Source organism: Narcine bancroftii, chromosome 5 (assembly GCF_036971445.1).
Source record: "Narcine bancroftii isolate sNarBan1 chromosome 5, sNarBan1.hap1, whole genome shotgun sequence".
NCBI lineage: Eukaryota > Metazoa > Chordata > Chondrichthyes > Torpediniformes > Narcinidae > Narcine > Narcine bancroftii.
In genome coordinates this window covers 174,008,722-174,021,765 of record NC_091473.1, presented here as the reverse complement: position 1 = coordinate 174,021,765, position 13,044 = coordinate 174,008,722, and the positions used below count along the sequence as shown (strand labels likewise).

At 46.7% G+C, this 13,044-nt stretch overlaps 1 protein-coding gene across 3 annotated transcripts in view; it reads right to left on the bottom strand.

Annotated features, from left to right (window-relative positions):
* acad9 (acyl-CoA dehydrogenase family, member 9) overlaps positions 1 to 11,435 on the bottom strand; it is a 79,490-nt gene extending 68,055 nt beyond the window's left edge. Inside the window, exons 1-2 of one of the 3 annotated variants that reach the window (XM_069939819.1) lie at positions 11,259 to 11,435; positions 4,464 to 4,557 (exon numbers count right to left, since the gene is read on the bottom strand). In XM_069939819.1, coding sequence (XP_069795920.1) covers positions 4,464 to 4,557; positions 11,259 to 11,303 — 139 coding nt within the window. In that variant the 5' untranslated portion in view covers positions 11,304 to 11,435. Of the gene's footprint in view, positions 1 to 4,463; positions 4,558 to 8,311; positions 8,366 to 11,258 lie in introns of those variants that run through there. The other 2 variants (XM_069939820.1, XM_069939818.1) reach the window with 2 other exon arrangements.
* Between the last annotated feature and the right edge of the window lie 1,609 nt (positions 11,436 to 13,044).

Below are 13,044 nucleotides of genomic sequence, written 5' to 3'. Positions count from 1 at the left end.
AACCAGATGAAACACAGAAGCTACATGGGGAAAACCTACATCCCTTACATTGATCCATGCCTGGTAAAATCCAAAGCTGGGTTGATGTGGCACCCATAAAACTGTGGTAACACAAGTATTTGTGGCCACACTGAGCCAAAGGAAGGGTAGAATTCAAGCTTCCTGACACATACATTGTACAGTAAAACTCCGAATACCCCGCAGATATGGGAATTGGTAGATGCCAGTAAGTGAACTTGCCAGTTGCTTAAGATTGCGTGTTCCATGGATTGGCGAGCTGACTGCAAGGAGTGCTAATTTTAAACTTTAGTATTTTTTAATGTACAGTAAATCCTTATTAGAATGCTGTAGCTGGGGTCCAAGATTTCATACCACGTTACAACCGAGTTGCGGAACAGACACATATATGTCATGATTCAGGAAGCGGGAAAACAGAATTTAAGCCCATCCGAATTGTGCTGCCTTATCCACTCCCACCCCCTTCCAGTCGTGCTGCTGTCCCCACCCCCTTCCAGTCGTGCTGGTGTCCCCACCCCCTTCCAGTCGTGCTGCCGTCCCCACCCCCTTCCAGTCGTGCTGCCGTCCCCACCCCCTTCCAGTCGTGCTGCCGTCCCCACCCCCTTCCAGTCGTGCTGCCGTCCCCACCCCCTTCCAGTCGTGCTGCCGTCCCCACCCCCTTCCAGTCGTGCTGCCGCCCCCACCCCCTTCCAGTCGTGCTGCCGTCCCCACCCCCTTCCAGTCGTGCTGCCGTCCCCACCCCCTTCCAGTCGTGCTGCCGTCCCCACCCCCTTCCAGTCGTGCTGCCGTCCCCACCCCCTTCCAGTCGTGCTGCCGTCCCCACCCCCTTCCAGTCGTGCTGCCGTCCCCACCCCCTTCCAGTCGTGCTGCCGTCCCCACCCCCCAGTCGTGCTGCCGTCCCCACCCCCTTCCAGTTGTGCTGCTGTCCCCACCCTGCCTGAGTCGCGCTGCTGCTCTCCCCCACAACCTGCCTGACTTGCGCTGTTGGTCTCCCCCCTCGCCCATCCTACTCGCGCTGTTGGTCTCCCCCTAGCCCACCCGACTCACACTGCTGGTCTCTTGCCCGCCCAACTTGCACTGCCGGTCTCTCGCCCACCCGACTCGCGCTGTCAGTCTCCTCCCTTGCCATCATAAGACTCAATTTTTGAGTTGGTAGCTGTTAGCCAGGCATCCTAAAATCAATGTTTGGGGTCTACAGATACCCGTGCTATAAGCGATTCCGCGGATTAACGAAGCGCATTCTAACGAGGTTTCACTGTATTTATTTTCTTTTTTTTTATATTTTATTTATTCAATGTATATAATGTCAAAAATTAAGATTATATCATTAAGTACATAATAAAATGTAAACAAATATATGCTGAAACTCTATACATAAAAACTAAAATACTAAAATCTAAAAACTAAAAAAAAAACCACCATTAGTCCACCCTCCCCCCAAAACTAATCTAATCCCAAAACTAAAATAAAATATAAGATATTCATTATAAAACAATCACCAGTAATTAATTCGGATTGCATCAGTGGACACTCAAAAATATCAAGTTATTATACTTTGAGCGAAAACTTCAATGATCCAAAAAGAAATAAAATCATAATTTTAATTTCATTGTTTTAGCATACAGACCCCACAAAATTAGCAAAAATAATGAAAATTTATCCCTTAAATTATGTTTTTTTACTAATGGAATGCAGCTTTGAATCTCTGTATGCCATCTATCTAATGTTAATGAAACGTCAGATTTCCATGTAACGGTGACACATTTCCAAAACCAACTTAAACTTTAATTGAGAATCTGACAACAATAATTTAGGAGTAACACTTTCAAAATTTCTTAACAAAAGTAATTCAGGACTTAAAGGAAAATTCATTCCAGTTATCCATTGTAGAAATTTACTAATAGAAAACCAAAAGATCACGTAGAGTGAAGAAAAGTTCCAATTTCTATTTGACATCTAAAACAATAATCCAATAAATCCCATCTCCATCTATTCTGTTTCTGAGGCGTAATATACAATTGATGTAAAATATTATAATGAAGTAATCTATATCATACATTAATAGTGTTTGTCATAACTTCTTTACACAAATTTTTCCAGTCTTGTTGATCTATTATATTATCGTGTCCAAATCCCAGTCCCATCTTTCTTTTGAATTAAACAAACCTACTTTAGGTGTCTATTCTTGTAAAAATATATATGCAATTGAATAATTTTTAAAATAATTCCATCAACCATAATTTGTTCCAAATTTGAAAGATCTTTTAAAATCATTTCCCGTCCTAGTTCCTCTCTCAAATAAGCCCTCAATTGAAAATTACAAAATAATGTATTGTAAGTTATAATTAATTGATTAAAAGACATCAATCTACTATTGTCACAACAATCCCCCAAATTAGAGATTCCCTTTAAAAAAGGATGTTGTTTTTTGAAAAAAATAAATAAGGGATTAAGTAATGGTGTTTTTAATGAAAGGATATATTCATCAGTTGGCAAATTTGACAATATTCTAGATATTCAACAAATGTTTTAACATCGGTGCTTCCTCGTCTATTAGATTTAAAATCCCATTTATAAATAAACTCGTCTGGTTTCACCTCCTATCTTATTTAGTTCAATATCCACCCATGATGGTCTAATTTTAATGAACATAAAAACTGAATATGTTGTCTTATAAACAAACAAAAATCTGCCCTTTTCAATAATAATGAGTTCATTCCCCATCTATAAACTAAATGTTGTTTTTCTGCAAATTCCAATTCCATTAAAATAGGAGAATGGTTGCCTTATAATCCACAGCAATCACTCTTGATTGATTATACATCAAACCTGCTAGAATAAGAATAATCCCTTTCATTAGGATGCATTGTTCTCCATATATCAATTAAATTAAAATCTTTCATTAAAGATAACAACGTTTTAGCTGCCTTTAATTTCACTGTATTTCTTGAAGACTTATCTACACAGGTTCTAAACAAAAATTAAAATCACCACCCACCAAAACATTTTTGTGTTCATTCACTCAGTTTAACAAAGTATCGTGTATAAATTTCTGATCGTCTAAATTTGGTGCATAAATATTCCATAAAGTCCATTCTTCAGAAAATATTTGACAATTTACTATGATACCTTCCCGCCGGATCTGTAATTATATCTTGAATTTTAACTGGTAAATTTTTTCAAATAAAATTACCACTCCCCTAGCATTAGAATTAAATGTAGAGAAAGCTACTTGACCTACCCAATCTCTTTTCAATTTTAAATGTTCACTTTCAGTTAAATGAGTCTCTTGTAAAACAGCAATATCTACTCCTAATTTCTTGATATACAATAATACCTTCTTTCTTTTTATGGGTCCGTTAATTCCATTAATATTAAAATACAATATACTGTTTTACCCATTATTTTCCAATTATCATACATTCCTTTCCAGAAAGAATTCCCATAAACTAAATTGGTCTGAAGTGCCATCGTCTGCAATCCAAAAACACTGAACTTGTTCAAAATATTATAGAAAAATGTTAAATTAAGAAACAAAAAAAACCTCTCCTTCCCCAAAATGCCAGAAAGACCAACATTACCATCCTCCATTTTACAGGTTGTGGTTAAACCACAAAAACACGTAATCATCAGAAACTAACAAACACAACCCCCGACTCCAGGGGAAAATGAAAAAAAAATTATAAGGAGAGGAAAACATACTCCCCATTTTAATAAATCATTTCAACAAGTCCTCTTGTGGTAGTCGAGCCATGGGCAGATATTTAACAAAATCTTCGGGCTGAATATAGTTGGTGAAGAAGACATTCTGCTGATCTGCAATAAAAACTTTTGAAGTAGCTTGAGCGCTGGATTGGCTCTTTAAGAGGGTGAAGATATTTTTTCCCTTTAATTTTTTCGTCCACAGCGCGAATGCACGACTCCTCACACACGCACAGTGCATAAGTAACTTTCGGGATGGCGCCATCTTTGCGGAGAACTGCAGTGATGGCTCTATGGGATGGTACCTCTCCAGGGCTGTTTCCAGCAGGTCCAGATAGAACTCCAACGGCCAGCTTTGTTGAAGAGGTAGGCCCAGGTATTTTTTCTTTCCTCGGTTCGTGTTTTTCTTTTGATCTAGTTTTTTTTGGTGACTTTATAGTTGTCAGTACTTTAAAAAGACTTTAAAATGATAAAAACTTTACTTAATTAACCTTTTTTTAATTGAAATCTCCCGGTCGTAAGGGAGCACTGCGTTCACTATGGCATCACATGACCTCCCCCAACCTATTTATTTTCTGTAATTTTTTTTGCCGGTTGCTTAGATTCTGGATAATATGGATTTTACTGCACAATGACTCCCCTCCTCCACCCAAGATCAATTTGGCAAATAGTAACTGAATCAAATGATAAAGCATTACCATTAAAAATAGAAATAATATACATTATACAAAAATAAAACGCACCATTCTCATGAAAAAACTTTTCAACAGGTGCAACAAGTTGATTGATCTCCTCCAATTCTTCTTTGCTGATCTCTGGGTAGGGAAAAACTTCGTGCTAGAAAATATATAAATACATTGAATTACAATGTTTGTTAAATATAAAGTCACCTACAAAAATAATCTTAAATCCATCTCTAAACAAAGATGCTCACCTACTCTTGAAGAACACTGCCATTACCACCACTAAATTAACTATGGTTGGGATGGTGATATTCATATAAAACTTAAATGGACCTGTTACAAAGTAGATCCAAGCGAGGTTGGACCCTCAGCTCTCCTCTGACCAAGCCAAGCATTAAAACCTCCATATCCTCTATCATACTGGCACCTTATCCTAGTAATTAACGGCAATATACCAGTTAAAGGGCCAGTGTGAATTCTTGCAAATCTGCACGCAGGCGTCAAATCACCCCGGGGATGGAGTGCCTAGGTAAGGGTGGATCATCCCCGGGGAGATTTTTGTCTGAGTGCAGGAACGTGAAAGAGACAAAAGATTAAAAAGATATAAACTTTGTATTCAATTTACTAAATCCTGATGAATATCAGGAATGATATTCATTCAGGAATGAATGATGAATGGCCCCATTTAGAGTATTGTGTTCAGTTTTAGTCACCCAACTGCAGGAAAGATGCTGTCAAGCTGGAGAGGGTGCAGAGAAAATTAACGAGGCATTTGTCTGGACACGCTGGTCTCAGAAATATGGGGAGGCTGAGCAGGCAATATTTGATTCTTGGAGCATAGCAGGATGAGGGGTGACCTCAAGGAGCAACACTAAATCACGAGAGGAATAGGTTAGGTGAATGCACAGAGTATTTTGCCCACAGCAGGGGAAATTGAGCACAGAGGGTATTTAAGGTTTAAGATGAGAGGGGGGGGGGGGGGGGATAGATTTAAGAGGAACTTACGAGGTATCTGTAATGGAAGATTCTAACCGTGTTTTTTTTACTTTTGCAGCCTTTGCTTCTACAAGGCTGAGAGCCTGCTTGTGTTTTAGAATCAGCAGACAGAAGCTAAATTCCACCGAGGGGCCAGAGATGCAGTTATCTGACGAAAGGACATCTGTGTACCACGAACATTTAATCTTCCTGCTTGTTTTGGTCACAGACTGTCAGAGGCCTAGCCTTGATGCAAAATAAACCATTGTATTCAAAGTGATAAGCTGAAAATTATGTTATTTGATAGAAGCCTCGGCATGCTAGCTTGCTCGCTTATGCTGTGCTGGGAATAGGTGCTTGGGTAAGCAGTTTTTGGGTAATATTCACCGAGGGAGGATGTGCTCACTGCTGAATTTTATAGAGTTTAAGGATCTTTTAATGACCCTTATTATGAAAGTGGTGGACCAGGTGGCAGACACACATACCCTGCCGGAGTCTATTATTACGGTGATCCCCAAAAAAAACAGGTACCCATTGAATCCCTCCTTCTAGAGGCCCATTTCATTATTAAAAATAGATTATAAAATTATAGCAAAAGCATTGGCCATAAGGTTGGCTCAAATATTTACCAAAGTTAACAACTCCAGATCAAGCAAGCTGGATTTGTACAAAAGAGACAATCAGTAGAAAATATATGTAGATTACTCAATATAGTGCAACTGGCACAGTTGGGGATGAATTCAGCCATGGCCGTAGCTCTGGATGCAACAGATTGGAGTGGGACTTTTTATTCAAGAAAGACTTGGATTGGGACAACCAGTTATTAATTGGGTACGGACGCTTTATCAGAAATCCCAAGCTAAAATTATTACAAATGGGCAAATGTCTCCAGTGGCTGCCCACTGTGTGACAGATTATAGAATATGTTTTTGGGAGATAAATTGGGGCAGGTTTGTTAGTGTAGGTCACATACAAACACTTTAAAACACATCTTACTTAAAATACTAGTGGTCTGCTCATGCTAGACAGGCTGGCTCCAAGAGCCTTTGCAAAAGCTTTGGTGAGTGCCCAAGAGACCTCACTAATGGAATGTTGTTTACAAAAAGGCAACAGATGTAGAACTCATCGGTGCCGCAGGCTGCCTGGAATGGAACTTACTATTCAAAGAGGGTCATGTGGTTTTGCAAGCAGAAAGTGTACAAGAGGAGAGGACTGGCTGTCTAATGTTTCACTTGAAATAAGAGAAACAAAAAGGAACTCTATGGTGACCTGAAAGAAAGAGGTTATCATCTGGAAAACCCTGATGGGGCAAGTTTCTTCAGCAAGACACTGAAGTGGCAGGTTACAAGAATCAGTTGTGGGTGTCCAGCAAACAACAAATCTCTCTCTGAAAACCAACAAAAACCTTCCTGAGCGATAACCATTCACCTTTCAAGCATCAAAGCCTGGTGAATTTTATAAATGTTAAATTCTGTGCACAGTATAAGAATTGCTTGCAACCAGTGAACTTGGAGGAATGAAAGATGAGATTGGACTGTGAATCAAAGAACTTTTCTGAACTTACATACACATGCGCTTAGAATTAGAAGGGGGTTAGGTTAGTTAAGTTAATAGTGATATGTTAAAGTTTGATCCGGTTTTCTGTTTAAAGATAATTAAAAGCAACTTTTGCTTAAGTAACCATTTGTCTTGGTGAAAATCTATTGCTGCTGGATTTTGGGGTTATCTGGGCTCGTAACAATTGTCTGTAGTGTTGTTTATAATAGCTATTGAACTGCTGGTAGAAGCCATCCGACAGGGTTCAAAGTGGGACAGGAGGAACATAAAATCATTTTATTCACTCATGATGTCTTAGTATATTTGAATGACTGGTGGGGGGGTTTTTGGCCAGGCTGAGGACCACACTGGAGGATAATGGTAAGATCTCTTGGTATATGATAAAACTAGATAAGAGTGAAATCATGCCCTTGATAAAGGGGGATTACAAACAATATTAAGAAAGGAGACAATATTAAGAAAGGAGTCAATTTATGTGGCCACAAGAGGGCATTAAATATTTAGGAATAAAAGTGGATATGATTTATGCAATTTATATAAACTCAATTATTACCCCTTGCTCTAGAAGATTGAGGAGGTCCTTGGTAGATGGAAAACCCTGCCCATAACTTTGGTGGGCAGGATTAACTGTATTAAAATGTAAGTGATGCCAAGACTACAATATCTATTTCAGTTCTTGCTCATTCCATTGCCCTAGGGCTTCTTTAAGGTGCTCAACGGATGTGTCAGAAATTCCTGTGGAATGGTAAGGTGGCTAGAACTTTCATGGGAAAAGTTGACTTGGGATTATAAATCGGGAGGTCTGAAATTGCCAGGTATTAAGAAGTACTATTGGGCGGTGGTTTATCGCTTCACTCTTTAAGGGAGGTGGTACTCCCTCCTGGGCACAAATTGGAATACACACCTACTGAGAAAAGATAGCAGAAGAATTTATATATAAATGGCACATCAAATTATATCAGGGAAAACCGATAACCCCATATTAAAACATGTAATTCAGTTATAACACAAAATAAATCAATGTGTTGGACTAAAAGTGGGAGATATCTCCTAAAATGCCCTTTACCCATTACCCATGACACAGGATAATAAGATCCTGGACACCTGGTGCCAGAAAGGGATCAGGTTTATTGAGGATCGTTATGAGCAAGGGCAACTTATGTCATTTGAACAGCTGAGGAAATAAATATGATTTGTCGAATAAAACTTTCTTCTGCTATCTTCAGCTCAGAACTTTTTAAGGGATAATTTGGGACCATCTATGGCCCTACCTGTGCATAGTGACATGGAGATTCTAATTTGAAGCGGGAATACGCAGCAGCTTATCTCTATGATGTATCTCCTATTCCAAACTAAAAATCCAAAACTGGGCTTACACAAGTCAAGGGAAAGGTGGGAGACAGACTTGGGCACAACAATCCATGAGTGGTGCTGGCCAGACCTGTGTTGAGACAGCATGACAGCAGTTATTAATGCCAGGTATACAGTGGTGCAATACAATTTCCCGCATCAACTATACGTCACACCACAAAAACTACATAAATCCAAATCAGAAATGTGCTTTAGGCATGGTGTGGAGATTGGAACCTTTATCCATTCAGCCTGGCTGTGTACAAAGGTGAGATCCTTCTGGGAGGACCTGAAAGACGTTCTGAAAAAAAATTACAAAGGTGGATTTTCCAACAGGATCCGGAATTGTACTTTCTAGGAAACCTTATGGACATGAGTTTTAAACTGTCCAGATACCAAATTCAGTTTGTGAATGTCGCCTTGTTGGTAGCCAGGAAATATATAGCAGTCACATGAAAGTCCAACTCCCAACTAAATATTACATGATGGAATAGGAAAATGCAGAGTTGTATTCCCCTGGAGAAATTCACGTAGTATTTAAGAAGGAAATGCGACACATTTGTTAGGGTAAAGATAAAGTAAATAGAACATTCCAGTGGTGGAATGCTTGAGATCAGTGAAGTGGATCGTGCTGCAGGTGACCTGCTCTATTTTGTTCCTTATCCATTTATGTTAGGATTCTTTGTGCTCTTCTTAAGTCCCTTCCACCCCAGCCCGTACCCCAGCCCGTACCCCAGCCCCTCCCCGGCCCGTACCCCAGACCCTCCCCGGCCCGTACCCCAGACCCTCCCCGGCCCGTACCCCAGCCCCTCCCCGGCCCGTACCCCAGCCCCTCCCCGCCCCGTACCCCAGCCCATCCCCCACACCCTGGCCCATACCCCAGTCCCTCCCGCCCTCACCCCAGACCCTCCCACCCCAGCCCATACCCCAGTCCCTCTCCCCCACCCTGGCCCGTACCCCCCCCGGGACTCCCCCCCCACCACCCTGGCCCGTACCCCCCCCCGGGACTCCCCCCCCACCACCCTGGCCCGTACCCCCCCCGGGACACTCCCCCCCCCCCCGGGGACTCCCCCCCCCCACCACCCCGGGACACTCCCCCCCCACCCCCCACCACCCCCGGGACACTCCCCCCCACCCCCCCGGGACACTCCCCCCCCACCCCCCCGGGACACTCCCCCCCCACCCCCCCGGGACACTCCCCCCCACCCCCCCGGGACACTCCCCCCCACCCCCCCGGGACACTCCCCCCCACCCCCCCGGGACACTCCCCCCACCCCCCCGGGACACTCCCCCCCACCCCCCGGGACACTCCCCCCCACCCCCCCGGGACACTCCCCCCCACCCCCCCGGGACACTCCCTCCCCCCTCCACCCCGGGACACTCCCTCCCCCCTCCACCCCGGGACACTCCCTCCCCCCTCCACCCCGGGACACTCCCTCCCCCCTCCACCCCGGGACACTCCCTCCCCCCTCCACCCCGGGACACTCCCTCCCCCCTCCACCCCGGGACACTCCCTCCCCCCTCCACCCCGGGACACTCCCTCCCCCCTCCACCCCGGGACACTCCCTCCCCCCTCCACCCCGGGACACTCCCTCCCCCCTCCACCCCGGGACACTCCCTCCCCCCTCCACCCCGGGACACTCCCTCCCCCCTCCACCCCGGGACACTCCCTCCCCCCTCCACCCCGGGACACTCCCTCCCCCCTCCACCCCGGGACACTCCCTCCCCCCCTCCACCCCGGGACACTCCCTCCCCCCTCCACCCCGGGACACTCCCTCCCCCCTCCACCCCGGGACTCCCTCCCCCCTCCACCCCGGACTCCCTCCCCCCTCCACCCCGGGACTCCCTCCCCCCTCCACCCCGGGACTCCCTCCCCCCTCCACCCCGGGACTCCCTCCCCCCTCCACCCCGGGACTCCCTCCCCCCTCCACCCCCGGGACTCCCTCCCCCCTCCACCCCGGGACTCCCTCCCACCTCCACCCCGGGACTCCCTCCCCCCTCCACCCCGGGACTCCCTCCCCCCTCCACCCCGGGACTCCCTCCCCCCTCCACCCCGGGACTCCCTCCCCCCTCCACCCCGGGACTCCCTCCCCCCTCCACCCCCGGGACTCCCTCCCCCCTCCACCCCGGGACTCCCTCCCCCCTCCACCCCGGGACTCCCTCCCCCCTCCACCCCGGGACTCCCTCCCCCCTCCACCCCGGGACTCCCTCCCCCCTCCACCCCGGGACTCCCTCCCCCCTCCACCCCGGGACTCCCTCCCCCCTGGGACTCCCTCCACCCCGGGACTCCCTCCACCCCGGGACTCCCTCCACCCCGGGACTCCCTCCCCCCCCTCCACCCCGGGACTCCCTCCCCCCTCCACCCCGGGACTCCCTCCCCCCTCCACCCCGGGACTCCCTCCCCCCTCCACCCCGGGACTCCCTCCCCCCTCCACCCCGGGACTCCCTCCCCCCTCCACCCCGGGACTCCCTCCCCCCTCCACCCCGGGACTCCCTCCCCCCTCCACCCCGGGACCCCCTCCCCCCTCCACCCCGGGACCCCCTCCCCCCTCCACCCCGGGACCCCCTCCCCCCTCCACCCCGGGACCCCCTCCCCCCTCCACCCCGGGACCCCCCTCCCCCCTCCACCCCGGGACCCCCTCCCCCCTCCACCCCGGGACCCCCTCCCCCCTCCACCCCGGGACCCCCTCCCCCCTCCACCCCGGGACCCCCCTCCCCCCTCCACCCCGGGACCCCCTCCCCCCTCCACCCCGGGACCCCCTCCCCCCTCCACCCCGGGACCCCCCTCCCCCCTCCACCCCGGGACCCCCTCCCCCCTCCACCCCGGGACCCCCCTCCCCCCTCCACCCCGGGACCCCCTCCTCCCTCCACCCCGGGACCCCCTCCCCCCTCCACCCCGGGACCCCCCTCCCCCCCTCCACCCCGGGACCCCCTCCCCCCTCTCCCCCCCCCTCCCACTCCACACGCGGGTACCTGGTTAATTTTGCCCAGAAACAAGTCCTTCGCGTAGGCGAACATGCGGGCCTGAGACCTGAACCCCCGTCGGTAGGAAAGGGGGGGTTAATAGCCGGCCGACAGCGGGCCGTTTGGCGGAGGCTGCGAGCAACCTCCTCGCCTGATGGAGCAGAGCCGAGCCGCCCATCACCCGCATCGCCATAACTCCCCGGTGTCCCTCCCCTCCCCCCACCTCCCTTCGTGGCCGCCTCACGTCGCGCCGTCACCGTGACGACGCCGCTGAAATGCTGCTCACCACCGGTAGGTGGCAGTGACGGCGCCCCGCCCCGCTGCCACCTCAAGCCTAGACGTGGGCATGGCCTCCACCATTCATAGATGGGAGAATGGTCTGCATTTGGCCCAACATGGTCTACTGTATATGTCCCAAATATGCCTCCTCGAATAGACTTATACTCACTGATTTTAAACATGAAGAGCAATATTTAACTGCAAGAACAAACATTCAGAGCTCGAGAATTCACGTCTCTGCAGATTGCTCACCCATCAACAAGATCATGGACCATACAGTTTTTGGGTTGGGCAGGACCACTCACCCAGCAGACCATGATTTTTATTCCCCAAACTAGTTCCTATAAATAACGATCCCATGAAATGCTAATGTAATAGCTTACTGTTGGCTCTGTCCAAGTTGACCTGGCAGATTATCTTTGGTTACTTTGCAATCCATCTGGCGAAATAAGCCCTGTCTTGGTTCAGCATTTCTGCAGAATGGCAGGAAGCTCACATTCTTATTTTGATCCTGTATGTTAAAATAATTAGCCACTTGTACAAATTTAACATGAAAATTTTGATGGGCTGAATGTCATCCTTTCAATTCAGAAAGTTATTTTGATTGAATTTTTAATTTTATTTTGCATGAAATTGCTTTTTTTTAAATGCAGTGTTTTCACAGATGCAAAATACACTAAACTTTGACAGCCAGCAATATGCATGGCTGCAAGGTGATATGAAGAGCTTAACCATATAACCATTTACAGAGCAGAAACAGGCCATGTCTCTTGGAGATTGTTTCATAGTTCCATCTCACGACTATTTCTTGAGGAAGGATGAGCAAACTATAAGTGCTAATTAGAGTTTCACGCTAAATCCTGAAAAAAAGCTAGATATTTTGTCACCCAGAATATTGCTGGATATTAAAAAATACCCGTTTGATTAATTATGATTTGGAATCCTTGCAAGGACATAGTTCAGTAACAAAATCTTGTTGACCTCGTTTGCTAATCCAGAATGGATAATTTTGCTTTCTCACTCCTCTCCTCCAACCAAGCTTATTGGCTTTCCACATCCTCGAATCCAGTAGTAAAATTAAAATGGGGACAGAACCTTCAGTGGGCCAGTGTAAATTCCACCTCCAGCCTGTGACATCCAACAAAGTGAGACAATGTTTTGTATTTGTAAAAACTACAATGGATAGTTAATAACTCTTCAATGCCTGACATTCGACATTTAAAATATGATTTAAATGAACATTAAAGCATTAACAATGTCCAAAACAGAATCATTTTAAAATTCGAAACAACTGTCTCAAATTCTGCAGTAAATTTAATTTGGAGAGCAATTTCTCCAGAGTCCAAGATGTTAGGACAACATCAGTGAATTTCATTCACAGACTTCACCCGTCAAATCTAGCAGAGGTTTGGATTTACTGCACTTTCAATGAATGAAACGAGAAGCCCTGTTTGAAAATTTTTTAAGGGAAAACAGAGCCAGATCTGTCTCAATGTTTCAATAGTTATTTATTTTC